General features: G+C 42.9%; 1 protein-coding gene across 1 annotated transcript in view; it reads left to right on the top strand.

Annotated features, from left to right (window-relative positions):
* The first annotated feature begins 1312 nt into the window (after window positions 1-1312).
* The window catches only part of TDRD12 (tudor domain containing 12), a 96024-nt gene continuing 78170 nt past the window's right edge, over window positions 1313-19166 (top strand). Inside the window, exons 1-6 of the mRNA XM_023726941.1 lie at window positions 1313-1336; window positions 2993-3151; window positions 6311-6447; window positions 8711-8830; window positions 11883-11938; window positions 13205-13290. Of these exons, the coding sequence (XP_023582709.1) occupies window positions 1313-1336; window positions 2993-3151; window positions 6311-6447; window positions 8711-8830; window positions 11883-11938; window positions 13205-13290 (582 nt within the window). The remainder of the gene's footprint in view (window positions 1337-2992; window positions 3152-6310; window positions 6448-8710; window positions 8831-11882; window positions 11939-13204; window positions 13291-19166) is intronic.

Raw genomic sequence — 19166 nt, 5'->3', positions numbered from 1 at the left:
TAGAGGCTTAGAATGTTCAAAGCATAGAGAACCCTGTGCTGTTCAAAGTACAAATACAATAAAATAAATGTCGGGGCAGAACCTGGCCCATGACACCGCTGTTCGCCCCGGTGGTGGTGATACGAATGCCCATGACAGACTCGGGAAGCCCCACCAGTTGAGGGCGAGTTGGTAGGAAAACCGGGACAAGGAACTGTTCCAGAAGGAGGTCTACCATGAAGTCCAAGACCTAGGGACTCTTCCTCACTACCAGTTCTGTGAGCAAAACTTGGATATTTATTGAAGACTAACCTGTGAGCAAGGAGCTCTGGTGGTGCAGAGGTTAAGCACTGCCTACAAACTGAAAGGTTGGGGATTGGAACGCACCAGCCGCTCCAAGGCAGAAAAGACCTGGCCATCTGCTCCCGCAAAGATTATGCCTAGGAAACCCAATGGGGCAGTTCTACTCTGTCACATCGGTCGCTAGGAGTCGGAATTGATTGCATGGCACACAATAACAACATTCTGTGAGCTCTCAAGCAATGGACGAAGCTGGCCAAGAGGGAGGCTGAGGGCAGAGGGCTGGTAGTCAAAAGCATAACGATGAGCTTACTCAAGCTGGAGAGCCAATCTGCGCCCCGGGGTTAAGACCTGGGCCCTGCTTTGAGGAGGTCGTGGGACTCAGGCGAAAAAACCACTCCGCACGTCCAGCTGAGACTCCACAGCTGGGCCCTGGGCGGGTACCACGTGCGCCTCCCTGCGTGCCTCCCCGCCCTCTGCTCCTCCCGGCCGCTCGGGGGCGCTGTGCGCGGGCTGGCAGTTGTCGGGCCGTTGGGCGCAGCACGTGCTTTCTGGAAGCCTGGATGCTTGCGCCGGCCCGGGGCGGAGCCGTTGTGGGCGCGCGTGGGCGTTGGGCCACGGGGAGGGTGCGGTGGGACCGGGTAAGGCGAGCGAGGTCCTGGGCTCGCCCGTGGTGGCGTCGAGGTTGGCGGACGGAGCGCGTCGCTTGCGGGTGCGTGGCGGCCGGGGCTGCGGGGCCGGGTGGCCTGGGGTCCGGAGCTGGGCGCGCGGGTGACCGCGTCGGTGACTTGGGGAGAGGAGGTCGGAGCCCCTGAACTGGGGTCGGCAGCCACGGCGCGGACCCTGCGGAGGGCGGAGGCGCTGATCTGCCCAGGGCGCGCGGACGGCGCTGGAAGCGACTTCATTTTCCCCCAAAAAGTTCATTCCGAGTGAGAAGACGGGGAAGAACGGGAGGCGGCGTGGTCCGCCATCCCCGCGACGGTGCGCGTCTTCGCGGCTAGTCCGCAGGCCTAGCAGGGAGGCGCCGGCGAAGATGTTGGAGGTCCTGGTGCTGAAGGTGAGCTCGCGCGACACCCTTGGGGTCCCGTCCTCTGACCCGTCTCTCCCACCCGCACTCCAGGGAGGCGAAACCCGAGGACAGAGCTCCCAGATAAGATACAGGAGTCCATTCAGTTTTACATTGGATATATAACAAATGTTTAAGTATGTCCCAAATACTGCATGGGTCATACCTGTACTAATTTTTGTTGTTTATCAGAAATTGTGTTATTGGTTGTTAACCTGCGTGTCTTGCGTGTATGTATGTATATATTAAATCTGGCAACCTGACGGAGAGGGACCGACGCTAACCCGTTGCCTCCTACACACCCCCGCCTTGGGTCCGGTTTGGGTGAGGGTCCTCTCGCGCCTCTGGTTTCCTCTTTCCCTTCCCCAGCGCGGGTCCTCCGGGTGGGTTTCTGCCCTAGGACTGGGGCGGGGGTGACGTGTACCTCTCTTCCACACCTCTCCTGGCTTCACTCCTGGTGGGGACCCCTGCCTCCCCACCACGCGGGTCCGCTCAGGTGAGGTCCTCGCCCCGCGGGCTCCTTGGGGCGCCGGTCCTCGGACCCAGGGGGTGGGGCAGTGGCTTGCTCCCCGTCGTGCCTCCTGAGCGCTCGCCTGGACACCGGCTTTTTCGTTTTTTGAGTCTGGTGAGTGCTCACTGGTGATGCTGGAGACTGGGAAGCCGTGGTGTGTTCGCGATGTTACTTGGAGGAAGTTTACAAACCAGAGCAAAGGGGTGGGTTTGGATTGTTGGAAAAAAGAAATGTAAGACCCTTAAAAAAATCATTTTAGTGGGCAGAGAAGAGGGACATAGCAAATGATAGGAAATTTTAAACCAACCTTCATGTTCTTATTTTATGTCTTACGTAGTTTATGAGTACAGATTCACACACATTTGGAACAGCTGCCTCTTACTGAGGATTTACTCTGAGACTTCAGAGGTCCAGCTGGCAAGCTGTGCTCCACCCAGTAGGTGCTGTCCATCAGTCGTAACTGCTGCTAGTCGATTTCTCCCATAACAAGACGGGACTCTTCTGGGCTGCCTATCCTGCCATGGACAGAACCTTGGCAGGAGGACCTGGACTCACTGCCTTGTGCTTGGAAACTCCTCCTGTCTCAGATGGACCCCGGGACCCCTTTGCCCCTTTTATATATCCGCTTCGCTCTGCCCCTACTTCCAGCTCTTGCCCTGCTTACCCTCTGAGCAAATTTCCTGTTCCACTTACAGGAGTATTTCTCTATGTGTGGCACAGGTACCAGTTGTAGTCCTCCAAATTGTTTTAGCTTTTACGTGGATAAAAAAAAAAATTTTTTTTTTGATATCTTAGTTATCTAGTGCTGCTATAACAAATGCCACAAGTGGATGGGTGTAACAGGCGAAGTACTTTTCTCACAGTTGGCTAGAAGTCTGAATTCAGAGCGCTGGCTCTAGGGAGGAACGTTCTTGTCTCTTCAGCTTCTGCTTCTCGGTTCCTTGATGATCTCCATGTGTCTTGGCGTCTCTCTTCCCCATCTCTGCTTTTCTTTTATCTTCCATCCGACCATTTAAGACGAAACACTTGTCAATTTGTTAGATCGCTTAGAAACAATTATCATTCTAAGGTTTATTATTTTGTGGCTCTACTTTTAAGTCGTGCATTGTTTTGTTTGTCTTTTTAAATTTTTACAGATTGAAGATCCAGGTTGCTTCTGGGTTGTTATAAAAGGATATAGTCCCTTTTTGGATCATGAAGTTGACTATCAGAAACTAAATAGTGCCATGAATGACTTCTATAACAGCAGGTGTCAGGATAGAAAAATAAAACCATTGCTGTTGGAAGAAGGGCAGGTATGTATCTAAGTGTGCTTTAAACGCATGTTTTGAAATACTATTCAGAATGTAAAATATTTTGGCAACTAAGAAAATAAAAGCTTTTAAAGGATTTTAATTGCTTATAATCATTGTCTTGTACTAAGTTCTTTTGGTTGCACAAGTCTGGGCAGTTCCCGGAAGTGGTGTAAGGTTTATGCGGGGCGGTGAGATGGGCTCTCATCTAAATCCATCCTCCTGGAGCTGGGAGTAAGGGGGGTTACTGTAGATGCAGCACAGGTGTAGGGACCGCAGCAACGAGCACAGGGGTCTTCAATCTAGGACTGATGCCCACCTTTTGGTTGCTGTGGTGACTTCGGCCAACTCATGCTTCTTTATTTCCCTCATGCTGTATCACGGCCCTTCTTCCTTTCTACCTCAGCTCTCTCTGCCTGTTGTCTGATTCTTTCCATGGATCAGTTATTTTTCAGATGAGTTTGAATTTTTGTAATAGTGTTATAGAAAAATCTTTGTAAACTATGAACGAAACTAGAAATAATTTGACTGCCTTTACCGTTCCCTCCAAAAAATCATCAGTTATAACAATGTATTATTTTTTTTCCCACACCATTGACTTGTTGAGGAAGCACAATCAGGGAGATTGTCATTTTAAAATGTCCCACATTTTGGATAGCCTGATGGCTTCCAGATGATGGTGTTTAACTTCTATCCCCCCTCTATTTTCTGTGGACAAATGGTTAAATATGAAGCTTGGATTCGATTTAGGATCACTTTTTTTGCAAGAATGGGTGGTGCTGTGAACTCTGTCTTGTATTGAATTGAGAGACACTTTTGGGGACTTCATCTCATGTACTTTAGACGTGTTAGCAGAAGGGATCAGTCCCTGGAAGAGGATATCATGCTTGGTAAAGTAGAGGTTCAGCAAAAAAGAGGAAGACCCTCAAGGAGATAGATTGACACAGTGGCTGCAGCAATGGGCTCAAACACAGCGATGATTGTGAGGATGGCGCAGGACCAGGCAGTGTTTTGTTCTGTTGTCCATAGGGTCGCTAGGAGTCAGAACTGACCTGACGGCACCTAACAACAAGATTGCCCAGGGGGTTCAGATGGTGACCGCTCTGTCCCTCCTTTGTGGCATCGCTGATCAGCTTTTCATGTAATGATTTTTCGTTCATGGACTTCCACTGCTCAAATCGGCTCTTTTCATTCAGGCTTATGAAATTTTTCTCATTCCTTCTGCATTCATGAGCTGGAATTTTTCTGTATAGAACTTTCCTTCATCTTCTGAGACTAATTAATCTGTCATAACATATTCATACTGGAAGGGTGGAAAAATGGCTTGATTCCTTCCTTTATCAATTTCCAGTGTAGTGACCTGTGCCTGGCTATCTCCTGCCATGTCCAGAGTTTTGTTTTGTTTTCTCGTCTCTGTCTTTGCTTTTAGTATCGTGGTGTTTTGAACTTAAGGCTTTTAATATATTCATCAGTTATAGGCATTGTACTTTTTGACGCTTAAAGTTATCTCATCTTTGGCTAGTGGAAGTCCTGATATAACACAACTCAAAGTTGAATAGCCATGCAAATTATTAACTATTCCTAGCATCCCTGTAAGGTGCTGTGACTTTAGCATTGTCTCGGGCATCTAGTGCTGCTATAACAGACATACCACAAGTGGGTGGGTTTAACAAACAGCAGTTTCTTCTCTCACAGTTTAAGAGGCACCAGTTCTAGGGGAAGGTCCTTGTCATCAGTCTTCCTCTGGTCTAGGAGCTTCTCAGCGCTGGGACCCCAGGTCCAAAGGAGCATTCCCTCCTGGCTCTTCTTTCTTGTGGGTAGGAGGTCCCTCTCCTCTCTGCTTGCTTATCTCTTTTATATTTAGAAGGAGATTGACTGAAGATACAAGCTAATCTTGTAGATTGAGTCCTGCCTCATTAACATAACTGCCTCTAATCCTGCTTCATTAACATTAAAAACAAAACAAAACAAAACATTGCCATCAAGTCGATTCCAACTGATAGCAACTGTTTAGGACAGAGCAGAACTGCCCCATAGGGTTTCCAAGGAGCTGCTGGTGCATTTGAACAGACCTTTTGGTTAGCAGCCTTAGCTCTTAATCACTGTGCCACCAGGGCTCCCATTAACATCATAGAGGTTAGGATTTACAACACATAGCATAATCCTGTCAGATGACAAGATGGTGGACAACCACGCGGTTCGGGAATCCTGGCCTAACTCAGTTGACACACATTTTTGCAGGACACAATTCAGTCCTTAACAAGCATTAAACAGAAGTACTGTCTATCCTTTATCAGAATTTCTCTGGAATCATTTGAGTTTGGAATTATTTGAGGTTCTTAGGAATCCATCCTTTGTAGAATGGCTGCCATGTATTTTCTGGTTGAAATTCCTGAGGAAAGCAATCTCCACTGGCTGGCTTCTTCCTTCTTTGGGTACAGCTGTCTCCCCACTGGACTGCTTTATAAGCCTGTGGTCGGCGTATGGTTTGCTTGTCTGTGGATTGCCGGTCAGGTCGGCTGTGGCCTGGTGGTCCTTGGTACAGTTAGGATGCCAGGGGCTGTCACTTCAGCAGGGTAGTTCCCCTCAGCAGGGGCTGTAGGCATTTATTTAGTGGTTCAACAAGTGGTATTTGAAGACTTCATATATGCCAGGCACTGTTGTAGGTGATGGAAATAACGGCCTTCAACAACACAGGCAAAAACCCACCATCCTGGAGCTGACAGCCAGTTTTGGCAGACAGTGAACAAATGTTAGAGGGTGGGACAGGCCGTGGGAAGCCAGGCAGGGAGGATGGGCCTAAGGTTGCATTTCATGTTGGTCTGATTGACAACCATTTGTAAGTTGTGTTCTCTGGTTTTAGAAGGTAAAGCAATGCATTTTTCTTATTTTACTTTCTAAAAATTGTTCTTAGTTGAGAGATTAAAACCATTTTAGAAAGAGAAACAATGAGCTAGAATTCAGATGACTTGTGTACTTACTGAGGTTCTTTTATGGACAAGCATTGTTTAGCCTGGGCAGATACAGCCTCTTTGTATCTCTTTCCTTTTCTGTAAGGTAAGATGTAGGCTGAGATGATTTTGAGAGAGTACCTTTTAGGTCTCTCATTTTTATAACTACAGATGTTAATACTGAAGTTAAAACAAAACTTTTATCTTGTAGGTTTGTGTGGTTTACTGTCAGGAGCTGAAGTGCTGGTGCAGGGCCATTATTAAGTCAATCATGTCTTCGGCCGACCACTACTTGGCAGAATGTTTCCTTGTGGATTTTGCCAAGTACATTCCAGTAAAATCTAAAAAGTACGTATGTATTTATTTTGCCTTGCACTCTGTAAGGAGACGGATGTCAGTTTTTAAGGAGAATGTCAGTTTTCAAAGTGAGGGGATAGAGGTCATTACTTTTTGAGAAAAGATGAAGCTGGAATTATTTAGCCTCAAGAAATGAAGACGTGCAGGTTCTGATTCTGCATCCACTGAGTGAAGAGAAGGTGGTCACTCTAAGGTCTCCGAAGTCTCTGGCTTGTCCTCCACCTTCCTTTCTGCAAAGGGCAGGGCAGGTGCAGCGTGTTTACTCTGCGTCTCCTTGCAGCTCTGTGCCAGCCTGCTCTCCTGGCGTGTCCTCTGACTTTTTCCTTGTGGTGAACTGGGCCCTTTAGGGAGGCTTGGCTGCAAGAGAGACATTACCAGGAGGTACAGAGACACCCTTTTCACCTGTGCAGATGGCTCTCTTTTTATAGTCTTCTTTTTTTTTTTCTTTTTATTATTGTGCTTTTAGTGAAAGTTTACAATTCGAGTTAGTCTTTCATGCAAAAATTTATACATACATTGTTTTGTGACTCTACTTGCTCTCCCTATACTGTGACAGCACACTCCTCCTTTCCACCCCAGATTACCCGTGTCCATTCAGCCAGCTCCTGACCCTCTCTGCCTTCTCATCTCGCCTCTGGACAGGAGCTGCTTATTTAATCTCATGTATCTACTTGAGCTAAGAAACGCACTCTTCATGAGTATCATTTTACGTCCTATAGTCCAGTCTAACCTTTGAAGAGTTGGCCTCGGGAATGGTTTTAGTTTTGGGCTAACAGAGAGTTCGGGAGTCAGGTCTTCCAGGGTCCCTCCAGTCTCAATCAAACCGTTAAGTCTGGCCTTCTTACTAGAGTTTGAGTTCTGCACCCCACTTTTCTCCTGCTCCGTCAGGGACTGTCTGATGTGTTCCCTGTCAGGGCGGTCATTGTGGTAGCTGGGCACCGTCTAGTTCTGGTCTCAGGCTGATGAAGGCAGATAGCTCTCTTAAAGAGAGCAGAGTATACATTGAAGTGTGTATTCCTGTTTTCATATGAACATAGCTCGCTTCACAGAGCAAGGCTGTGACTATTGCATGAGGTGGGGAGATGGTTCAGAGCGAGCCAGTAACCGGGTGGTGGCTGTACAGTCCTCACTGATTCCGGGGACACACATCACAGTCAGTAGTTGCCACAAGTCAGTGTTGATGTTTTGTGGGAATATTTTTCATAGTTTCCTGTCCCAAAGTAGGAGGTCAGTTTAATAAATAAACACGGACCCTTTTTTCACTAAAGAAAGAGCAATGCCAAATAGACTTCAGTTGCCGTAACAGATTTATCGGAAGAATTTCATGGCAGAAGGGGCTTATCAGACATGGAGAGTTTGCAGATATTTAAGAAAGCAGTAGGTACCTTTCTTTGTGATTCTGCACCTTTACAGTCATAATTATAAAAATAATTACTGTGTTTTACTGCTCTGTGAGATTTTTGTTTTTGTATTTGGGGTTTTAAGTTTAGTTTCAGGCAAGAGAATCATATGAGTAAGTAGAGCTCGGGGAGGCCTCAAGGGGCAATCAGTATAGCCACCTGTTTACTGTCCAGACAGAAGATGGCCAGGCCACCCCCATAGCGCACAGCGGGGTCCAGGGAGGAGACACAGTTCACAGTAAAATGGTATGTTAAGGTGGCCTGCCGTTTGAGAGAAGAATGGAAATGAAAATGTTGAACTTCTTTATCAAATCTCGGTCCTTCAAGTCTTTTGTGCAGAGTTAGCAAATACTAATTATTGAGACACCTGCTCGTTTACAGAAACTTTTAAGGTAATTCGAGTCATATGTTGAAACTGATATTTGAAAATATTTAATAGAATGTGCTTCACAGGTGTGTTTGTTATTACATAGTATTTTTCAACCTTTTATTTTTTTTTTATTTTCATCTGCCTATGAAGCCTTGTTAGATACTTTTTTCCTATCCCGCACCACACCATGAAATTTTAATACCTGAGATATACTATCTGTCTGTGTACTGTATGTCTTTCTGTGCTTTATACATAAGAAGAGTGAGACTTTTTTCACTCCCCAAGAACCAATTTTTACCTCCTTGAGCAAATGTATCCAAGTACTCCTTGCTGTCGGTAGCTATATTGGAAACAGGAAGAATTGTTTTTGTGTGTATGTGTTTTGTTTTGCATGAAGTATATTAGTTACATAGGTGTATTTTAAAGATTCATGACACGCATACTTCTTTTCTTATAATGGAACTATTTCTGTTTCACTGCTAAGCATCCGGGTTGCAGTGGAAGCTTTTATGCAGCTTCCCTATAGAGCGAAAAAATTTGGACTGTACTGCACGAAACCAGTTACGTTGCACATTGACATCTGTGAAGACAGTGCTGAAATCGTGTAAGTACAGCTTCTAAAATAGATTGAATCGTTAGTAAAAATTTTAAATCGAGTATATGATGTTCATACGAAATCAGTTCCTCTTTAGAAGTGCTAAGCAATTTCAAAGGTCTTTTTGTTCTTTGGGCGGCATCTTCTGAGTTTGTCCAACTGGGACGTGCAGCAGAATTTCTGGGCAGCCTCATCTGCAGAGAGGCTCTGGAGTGGGGCCTGAGCTTTTGTGTTCTTGCGTCCCTCCCTCCTTTTTTAATAGACTTATGAAAAGTTATAAAGCAAAGCAGTCATATAGTACGGGATTATGTAGTGTTAAATGTCTTTTGCGGTCTTCTCCAGCCTCAGTTTCCCCTCTCTGGGAGGCCACTATGCTCGGTTAGGCTCTGAACTTCCAGAGCTTTCAGTGCTTTCACAAACATTCATGTGCATGGACTTTTTAACCACAGTCGGAACATACTGTCTTATTTGCCAGTTTCACTTAAGCGCATATGTTGAACCTCTTTGCCAGTATGTGGCCCTCTCCTTTAGCATCTTCATTCCTTTTCACGGGCGGATATAACTCCGTAACATCGGTGTACTTGCTATTTTATAGCTAACTAGGTTGTTTCTACGCCATGCCACACTGTGTTCTCATGAGAATGCAGATAAACCTGTATAAAATAAATAGGTTCAGAGAGGTGTGTAATAAATACATCTATACGCACGCATATGTTGATGTTGTTAGTTGCCATTGAGTCGGCTCCAGCTCATGGCAGGTTCCTGGTCCTGGACCATCTTGACGACATGTGTTGTGGCTGTGTATCAGTCCATATGCACACATACATGTATGTATCTTACACACACACGCCCCTTTCTCTGTTCCTCTTAGTATTTGGCCACATTATTGATGTCTGTACAGGATGGTTTTTTTGCGCTGGGCAGTATCGTGTGAGGGGTGTGGTTGTGACCTTGTGATCTTGAACAAGCACCACCAAGTGTCTTGATTTCTGTCTCCAGTGGTCTGAGGGCAGCCCCATCCTCCCACGTGGTGCTCTTCCCCTCCTTTCCCTCCAGGACTAGAATTGGGGGAAGAACAACTACAGGGAGCAGCACAGTTCTTACTCAACTCGCATGTTCTGGTGCATTGTGCTCCCTGAACTTGGAAGCTGCCTTTCTCGTGGATGCTTCCATGAGACGTTTGGAGACCCTCTCATTCCTCATCCCACCCCACCTCCAGCCACCCACAGTTCCCCCTCACCTACAGGCCCCTGGAGGTGCTGAGTGCATCACTTTTGCGGTCAGCCTCAGAATCCTCACGTTAAGGTAACCAGCCAGCTTGTCTCTGCTGAAGCCAGCGCCCTCTGCCAGGCTGCCCAGCAACCAGCTCTCCCCATCACTGGTCTGTGGGACACACTCTAGCACCTTTGCCCTGAGGCAGTCTGAGAGTCCAGGTCCCAGTGTGGCAGCAACCCCTCCCTCCACTCTCCCTGTGACTTGGCAACAGGCTGACTCTCTCAGAGGCAATCTCTTTCCTTGTCTGTCTCGTTCCGTCTCTGCGTGACCCCCCTTCCCAGCACTCCCGCACTCTTCAGGGAACACATCTGCCAACCTTGGACACACCCAGCCTTAGGATGCCCTCCACGTAGATGAAGGACCTAAGAGTTAAGTTGTCTTACTGTGGTTCAGTTGTCGTCTTTGACAGGTGGTACCTTTGTGTTTGTGCTTCATCCAGACTTCCGTTTTAATATGTATATTACCAATTTTGATAGATTTTGTCGAATTTGCCTCCATTATTGGGCTATAGAAGGTGCCTCTTTTCCCACACAACTTTGAATATGATCAGGCTTTAAAATTTTGCGTGTATTCGCTGGGTGATAACGTTACTGTGTTTTAATTTGTATTTTTCTGAGTTGTAAAGTTGGATGTCTCTCCATGTAGTGTGTGTGTGTGTGTGTGTGTGTGTGTGTGTGTGTGTGTGTGAGAGTGAGAGAGAGAGAGAGAGCGAGCGATTGATCAGTTTACTTGTTTATATCCTAGGTTGACTTTTGTCTTGTGTTGTTTGCCTTTTTCTCATAAGGAATCTACCTTTTATTCAAATTTAAAAAAACATCCGATAATTTTTTGTGTATAGTTAGGTTTTAGGACTGCTGTCTTCACTTATTTTTTGCTTCCTTTTAGAAACCATTCATAATTCTCTTGAATTAATGTGTGCAATATCTCCTTTCTTGGTTAAAATATAAAAATAAAAACAACTAATATTTTTGAATATGGATTATGTGCCAGACACTGGGCTAATAAGTTTTTTATGTCCGTTACCTCGTTTTGATCTTTCAAACAACACAACCCATGCAGGATGGTGCTGTTATCTCTGTAGAATAAAACCAGTGGAGAAACATAAAACATACCACTCTAATCATACTCATTTTCTTTTTGTTCCTTGCTTTCAGATAATTGGTTTCTTCCGCTTTTCCACTGCCTACAGCTCTCTTGATTTTCTTTCTGAAGCAGAGGAAGGAGGTAGAAAGGGCAAGATGATAGAGAGAAAACGGGAGACAGTGAAAGGGAGCTAGAGTGGGCAGAGTGAGGAGTACCATGGGGTGATGGTGATTAGCTGTTTCTAACTCTTAGTGTTGATTTAGCCAACACGTATGAAGCCCTCACTCTGTGCCAGCCTGTGCTGGGCACTGGGCACTTGGATCTCTGCTGTAGGGAGCTTGTATTATGATTAGGGAGACATATATGTCAGAGATAACTGGGGCTGATGGCACTGGGATGAACAATGCCATGGCGGTGGGCACAGGAGAAGGGTACCTTCAGGCAAAGCAGAGCCTGTTCTCAGCAGGGCCTCTGTGACTTAGGTCCCTGCACCAGTGCAGACGGTGGTCTTGGAGAGGAACGTACTGCAGAGACGAGATGGGGCCTCGATTGTCACCCCAGCGCAGAGCCAAAGCCAAGCTCCCTGTTACTTGTATTTTATGTTCAAAATAGAACAGACATCCAGCATTTGATTTACAAAGTGATATTGGTATACTAGCCTCAAATTCTTATTTAATGAAGTTGCATTTGTTCACTTTTCCAGGCCTGCCAGGAAATGGGACAGTGCTGCTATTCAGTACTTCCAGAACATTCTAAAAGGTAAGGCAAGTTGCGGTCAGTGCAGCCTGCCTCTTAGTTTTGCATAGAAGCCACAGCGCTGTAAAATAAACTTACATGCATTTTACTGAACCAGCAGTTGATGAAAAAGCTAACGTCTTTAGTGAGCAAGGGATAGTACATGGATACTTAATTGTTTAATAATCGTTATTGCTAATTTAAGATGTATGAAAGTTTTTTTTTTTTAATATGCTGTCTTAATTTTGTATTGCTGACTCTAAAATATAGCCACATTTGTGGCATCTATATAGGGTCACTATGAGTCGGAATCAACTTGATGACAGTGGGTTTCATTTTTTTGGTTATCGTAACCCCTGGCAGTGAGATGCCAAACGACTATGCTTGCCTCTTAGGACTGTTTTGAGGTGGCACCTAGTTGGGGTCCTGGCCTCTTTCCTATGCTGCTCCATTGTCTTGGTAAAGGAAAAGCCAGATATTTTGAACCTGGTAGAAATGGGAGGCTGGGAAGGTTGCTGGTTTGGGAGTTTGGGCCCTTATGAGCCCATTGGTGGATGCTTGGTGGTGAGAATAAGGTATGGAGGAGGCAGACTACCTAGTTTTGTATTCTGTCCAGCCACTTTTGTGTAGCCTCAGGCAAGTGACTTAACCTTCTTCGAGTCTGGTCTCTTCACCTGTAAAATGACGGTGACAGTACTTACCTCAAAGGGTTGTGATAAAAAATGAGAAAGTGAAAGAGTTATATTTTAAAAATATTTTTTTCATTATTTTAAATTATATTTAAACTGAAAGAATGAAATGAACTGAGGTTTAGAAAGGACTTAGCACAGTACCTGATACTTGTGAAGAGCTCAATAAATGGAGCTGCCTTATGGGTCATTAAGACTCTCATAGAGCAGTCAGGTACTCTGATCCACGGAACATTCAGAGGGATAGAATGGACTCTGAGAGGAAGATTGTGACTGGAAATTTGGATTTGAGAGGCACTGGAGGAAAAGAGAGGGCCAAGAGTTGTACTTCAGGAGGTATTTGTAGGATGGCAGGAGGAGGATGCCATTTATGGGGACAAAGGGTACATGACTTATTGCCTAGTCAGGAGAGCCTTTTCCTTAACTCACCCACCCCGGATCCGTCAGCATTAAGAGCCTGCCCTGCTGGAGGAAGCCGTTGAACACTTGATGCTGCGCGGTCTTACATGGTTAGCAGAGATTAATAGTGGGAAATAGTTGAAATTATTTCAAGTACACTCTTAATATCAGCTATAATTCATGTTTTCTTTATGCTATTTAGCTACTACCCATGTGGAAGCCAAGTTATGTGCTGTGGAAGAAGATACTTTTGAGGTTTACCTTTATGTAACTATAAAAAGTGAGAAAGTAAGTGAAAGAATTATACTTCAGAAATTGTTTTTATTATTTTAAATCTTATTTCAATGAAACAAGAATAAACATCAAGGAAAAAAATGTCATTGACTCAGCATAGAACTTTTCTTAATCTTTCAAGGTCTGGCTCAGACCAGAAATTAGCCAGGACTGTGTATTCGTCTTTTGATTACTTTAGAAAAATTACTCAATTGTTTTATTTAGGCAGCATTTTATTTAGTAATGGACAAGAAATTATTCCTACATGGGTTAGTGTGAAATGTTTTGTTATGAAAGGACATACTTTTTATACATACATGGCATTTGCTATGCTTTTAGTTTATTGCTTTTTTCCCCCCAATTTTTTTATTGTATGTAATATGTACTCATTGTAAAGAATTCAGATAAGATAAACAGAAGGAAAGTAGACTTCACATGTATACTCCCTGCCCTCTTCCTTTCTCTGTTATTAGCTGTTAATGTTTTGGCTGGACCCCTGTGTGAATCAGTCCAGGAAGACTAGCATCACCCACTTCAGCTGCCAAATTGTGTGGTGGCTAACAAACTGTGTCCTGTGGAAATCTCAGCTTCCCTTCCCTGTTCAGTTTAGACCTCAGCTGCCCATGGAGTGCTTCTGTCTCTCATCCCTATTCACTCAAGGCTAGGTCAGGGGATACCAGCTGCAAGTTGGGGAGTCCACATGGCTCTCTCTACCTCAGACCAGCTGGCCCCCAGTACTGTTTTGGGTCCTGTAATTTGCTAGAATGACTCAGAGCTCACAGGAGACACCATACCTGCAATAACAGCTTTAATATTACAAAAAAGGATACAGATGAGACACACAGGGCAAGGTGTGGGAGAGGTCACAATGTGGAGCTTCCATGTACCAAGGAGATACATGCTACCTTCTCCTGTATATGATCACCAACCAGGAAGCTCCTTGAGCCTCTATCTTCCAAGGCCTTTATGGGCCTTACCATGTGGCCATGATAGATTATATCATGCCTACTGAGGCTTAGTCAGCATTGGGCTCCCAGGTGGTCCTTTTGCTCTGGTCCTCATTAATTAGCCTCAGGTGTTGGTATGGCTTGAAAGAATTCAGAACAAAGGCAAAATGACTTTCTGAGGGGTGATTCCACACCCCGCAACACCCTTTCTGAAGGATGGCACAGGGGTGCTGTTCAAAGCCCACTGAGGGCACGCAGACCATGGGCTTTGTTTTTGAAATAATTTTAGAGTTACGGAAGAGATGCAAATATGGTACAGAGAGTTCTTGAATACGCTTCACCCAGGTTCCCTTGATGTTAACATCTGTAGTATAATTATTAAAATCAGAAAGTTAACACTGATAAAATACTATTTAAAAATCTAAAGCTATAAACCAACTAGATCTAATAGTCATATATAGAACAGTCCGCCCAACAACAGCACAGTATACATTTTTCTCTAGTGCATGGTCTGTACGTTAGGCTGCAAAGCAAGTTTCAATAAATTTAAAAAGACTGAAATCATGCAATCACAATGGAATGAAACTAGAAATTAATACCAGAAGGAAAATTGGAAAATACAAAAATACGTGGAAATTAAGCAACAGATTGTTTAAACAACCAGTGAGTCAAGGAAGAAATCATGAGAAATCAGGAAGTACATTGAGTTGAATGAAAATGAAAGCACAACATACCAAAATTTACGGGACACAGTGAAGGCAGTGCTCAGAGAGAAATTTATAGTGGTAAAAGCCTATATTAAAAAAGAAGACAGATCTCAAACCAATAACCTAATTTTACAGCTCGAGGAACTAGAAAAATAAGAGCAAACCAAGCCTGAAGCTAAAACAAGGAAATTGCAAAGATCAGAGCAGAGATAAATGAAAAGATCAGTAAACTCAAACCTTTAGTTAGACAGACAAAAAGAGAAGATGCAGATACCTAAAATCAGAGGTGAAAGTGGGGACATAACTGATCCTATAGAAATAAAAAGGATAATAAGGGAATACTAAACTGTACAACAACAGATTACCTAGATGAAATGGACAAATTCCTAGAAATGCATAAACTTCCTACATTGACTCAAAAAGAAATAGGTGATCTCAACAGACCCATACCAAGTGAAGAGATTAAATCAGTAAATCAAAAACTTCCCAATAAAGAAGAGCCCAGGACCAGATGGCTTCACTGGGGAATTCTGTCAAACATTTATAGAAGACGTGACTCTAATCTTAAACTCTTCCAAAAAATAGAAAAGGAAGGAACACTTCTAACTCATTCTATAAGGCTAGTGTTACCTTCATACCAAATCCAAAGACAACACAAGAAAACTACAGACCAATATTCCTTATGAATATAGACGCAGAAATCCTCCACAAAATACTAGCAAACATAATCAAAAAGCATATTGAAAGCAATACACACCATGATCAGATGGGATTTATCCCAAGACTGCTAAGGTGCTTCAACATTACAGAGTGAATCAGTGTAATATATAATATACCACATTAATTGAACAAAGGAAAAGAACCACATGATCTCTTCGTTGATGCAGGACAGGCATTTGACAAAATCCAACACCCTTTCTCGATTAAAATACTGAACAAACTAGAAATAGAAAAGAAATTCGTCAATATGATAAAGGGCATTTATGAAAAAATCACAGCTAATATACTGTGGAGAAAGACAGCTTCTCCTGTCAGATCAGGAACAGACAACAATGCCCGCTCTCACAGCTGCTCTTCAGCATCATTCTGGAAGTCCTAGCCAGAACAATTTGGAAAGAAAAAGAAAAGGTATCTAGATGGGGAAGGAAGAAGTAAAACTATTACTTTTTTGCAGCTGCAAACCCCAAAGAATCCATAGGAAGCTACTAGAGCTAAAAAATGAATTCAGCTAAGTGGCAGGATACAAGGTCCACACGCGAAAATCAAGTTTCTATACATCAGCAGTGAGTTTTATGAAAAGGAAATCGAGAGAAAAAATTCCGTTTACAGTAGCATCTACAAGAATAAAATACCCCAGAATAAATTTAACCAGGGAGGTAAAAGATTTGTACACTGAAAACTGTGAAATGTTACTGAAAGAATGTAAAAAAAAAAAACCCTAAATAAATGGGAGGCCATTTCATGTTCATAGATTGAAAACTTAATGTTGGTAAGATGTCAGTGTTATCCTGAGCAATCTATAGATTCAGAACAATCCCCACCAAAATTCCAACAGCCTTCTATGAAAAAATGGGAAAGCCAGTCTTCAAATTTATATGGAACTGTGAGGGTCCCCAAATAGCTAAAGCAGTCTTGAAATTGAGCAAAGTAGGACAACTCACACTTCTGATTTCAAAACATATTATAAAGCTATAATAATCAAAACATACATAATAAATTCCTTTTAAAAATTGTCTACATGAAACCAAATGGTCGAAAACTAAAGCAAAGATGAGAAGGTAAGGGGGCAGGGAAATTAGTGGAAATGGTACAACTGGAGCAGAATAAATGAGAATGATGATGCATTGTGACAAATGTAACCAGTATTACTGAATAATTTGTATAAAAATTGTTAAATGAGAACCTAATTTGCTGTGTAAACTTTCACCTTAAACACAAGAAAATATTATTTAAAAAAAAATACATGATAGACATACCTATCAATGGAATAGAATTGAGAGTCCAGAAGTAAAACCATACATCTGTGGTCAATTGATTTTCAACAACAGTGCTAAGTTTATTCAGTGGGGAGAGAATAGTCTCTTTAATAAATGTTGCTGGGACAACTGGATTTCCACATGCAGAAGAATGAAGCTGGAGCCCTCTCTTACACCACGTATGAAAATTAACTCAGAATGGATCAATAACCTAAATGTAAGAACTAAAACTAAAACTTTTGGAAGAAACGCAGGGAGTAATGATTTGGGATCTAGTTTTTGTCAATGAATTCTTAGATGTGACACTCAAAGCATAAGCAACAAAAGGAAAAATAGATAAATTGGACTTCATCAAAATTTAAAGCTTTTGTGCATCAAAATGAAGAAACAGCCTGTAGATTGGGAGTTTTGGAAACCATATATTGTTTAACATCCAGGATATATACATAACTCCTGCAACTTAATGACAAAAGACAGCCTGGTCAAAAAAACGGGCAAAGGACATGAACAGACATTTCAAACGAAGAAATACAGATGGCCCACAAGAATGTGAAAAAAAGTTCATTGTTTCTTCTCATTAGAAAGATGCAAATCAGAACTGCAATGAGATACTGATTCACACCCACTAAGATGGCTATGATTTAAAAAAAGAAAACAATGTTGGCAAGGATGTGTAGACATTGGATCACTATTGCTGGTAGGAATGTAAAATGGTACAGCCACTGTGGAAAACTTTTTGGTGTTTCCTTAAGAAACTGAGAATAAAATTACTATGAAACTGGGCAATTCCACTCCTAGGTAGATACTCCAAAGAATTGAAAATAGGAATGCAGACAGATACTGGTACAGTAATGCTCATTGCAGCACTATTCACAATAGCCAAAAGGTGCAAACAGCCTAAATGTTTATCAGCAGGTGAATGAGTAAACAAAATGTGGTATATTCATACAATGTAATATTACTCAGGCATAAAGAAAAGTGAAGTCCTGTTAGGACATGGGTGAACCTTGAACACATTGTGCTAAAATTCAGCACAGGAGAGTAAGAAGAACAAAGAAAACATCACCACGAAAAACAATATGGCAGCAGTAAACTCATACTTATTGATAATTACACTGAATGTAAATGGCTTCAATGCACCAGCAAAGAGACAGAGTGGCAGAATGGATAAAAAACTGCGACCCATCGATATGCTGTCTACAAAGAGACACAGACACACAAACAAATACATTAAAAATCAAAGGATGGAAAAAATATATCAACCAAACATAACCAAAAAAGAGCAGAAGTGGCAATAATAATCTCAGATAAAATAGACTTTAAGGCAAGATCCACCATAAAAGACAAGGAAGGACATGATAATAGTGATTAAAGGGGCAATCTGTCAAGAAAACATAACCCTAATAAATATGCATCCAGTGACTGGGCTCCAAACTATATAAAACAAACTCTAATGGCATTAAAAAGAGAAATAGACAGTCCCGCAATGATAGTAGGAGACTTCAACACACCACTGTCAGTAAAGGAGAAAACATTTAGAAAGAAACTCAAAGATACAGAAGATTTAAGGCCACAATCCACCAACTTGACCTCACAGACATAAATAGAACATTCCACCCAACAGCGGCAAAATATACTTTCTTCAATGCATATGGAACATTTTCCAGAATAGACCAAATTTTAGGTCAGAAAGCAACCCTAAGTAGAATCCAAAACATTGAAATAATGCAAAGTATTCTGTCTGATCATAATGCTATAAAAGTAGAAATCAGTAACAGGAAGAGCAAGGAAAACAAATACGTGGAAACTGAATAACACCTTGCTTAAAAACAACAGGGTAATAGAAGAAATCAAAGATCAAATAAAATTCCTAGAGTCAAATGAGAATGAAAACACATCATACCAAAACCTTTGGGACACAGCAAAGGCAGTGCTTAGAGGTTAGTTTCTAGCAATAAACGCACACATCAGAAAAGAACAGGCCAAAATCAAAATGTTAGCCCTACACTGTGGGGACCATGGTCTTGGGGAACATCTAGCTCAATTGGCATAACACAGTTTATAAAGACAGTGTTCTACATTCTACCTCGGTGAGTAGCGTCTAGGGTCTTAAAAGCCTGTGAGCAGCCATCTAGGATACTCCACTGGTCTCACCCCTTTGGGAGCTGTGGAGAATGAAGAGAACAGGATACAAGGAAAAGATTAGTCCAAAGGACTAATGGACCACAGCTACCAAGGCCTTCACCAGACTGAGTCCAGTA

Source organism: Trichechus manatus, unplaced genomic scaffold, assembly GCF_000243295.1.
Source record: "Trichechus manatus latirostris isolate Lorelei unplaced genomic scaffold, TriManLat1.0 scaffold00014, whole genome shotgun sequence".
Taxonomy (NCBI): Eukaryota; Metazoa; Chordata; class Mammalia; order Sirenia; family Trichechidae; genus Trichechus; species Trichechus manatus.
Note: the sequence above shows the minus strand (reverse complement) of the source record. Positions and strands in the feature narration are given on the sequence as shown.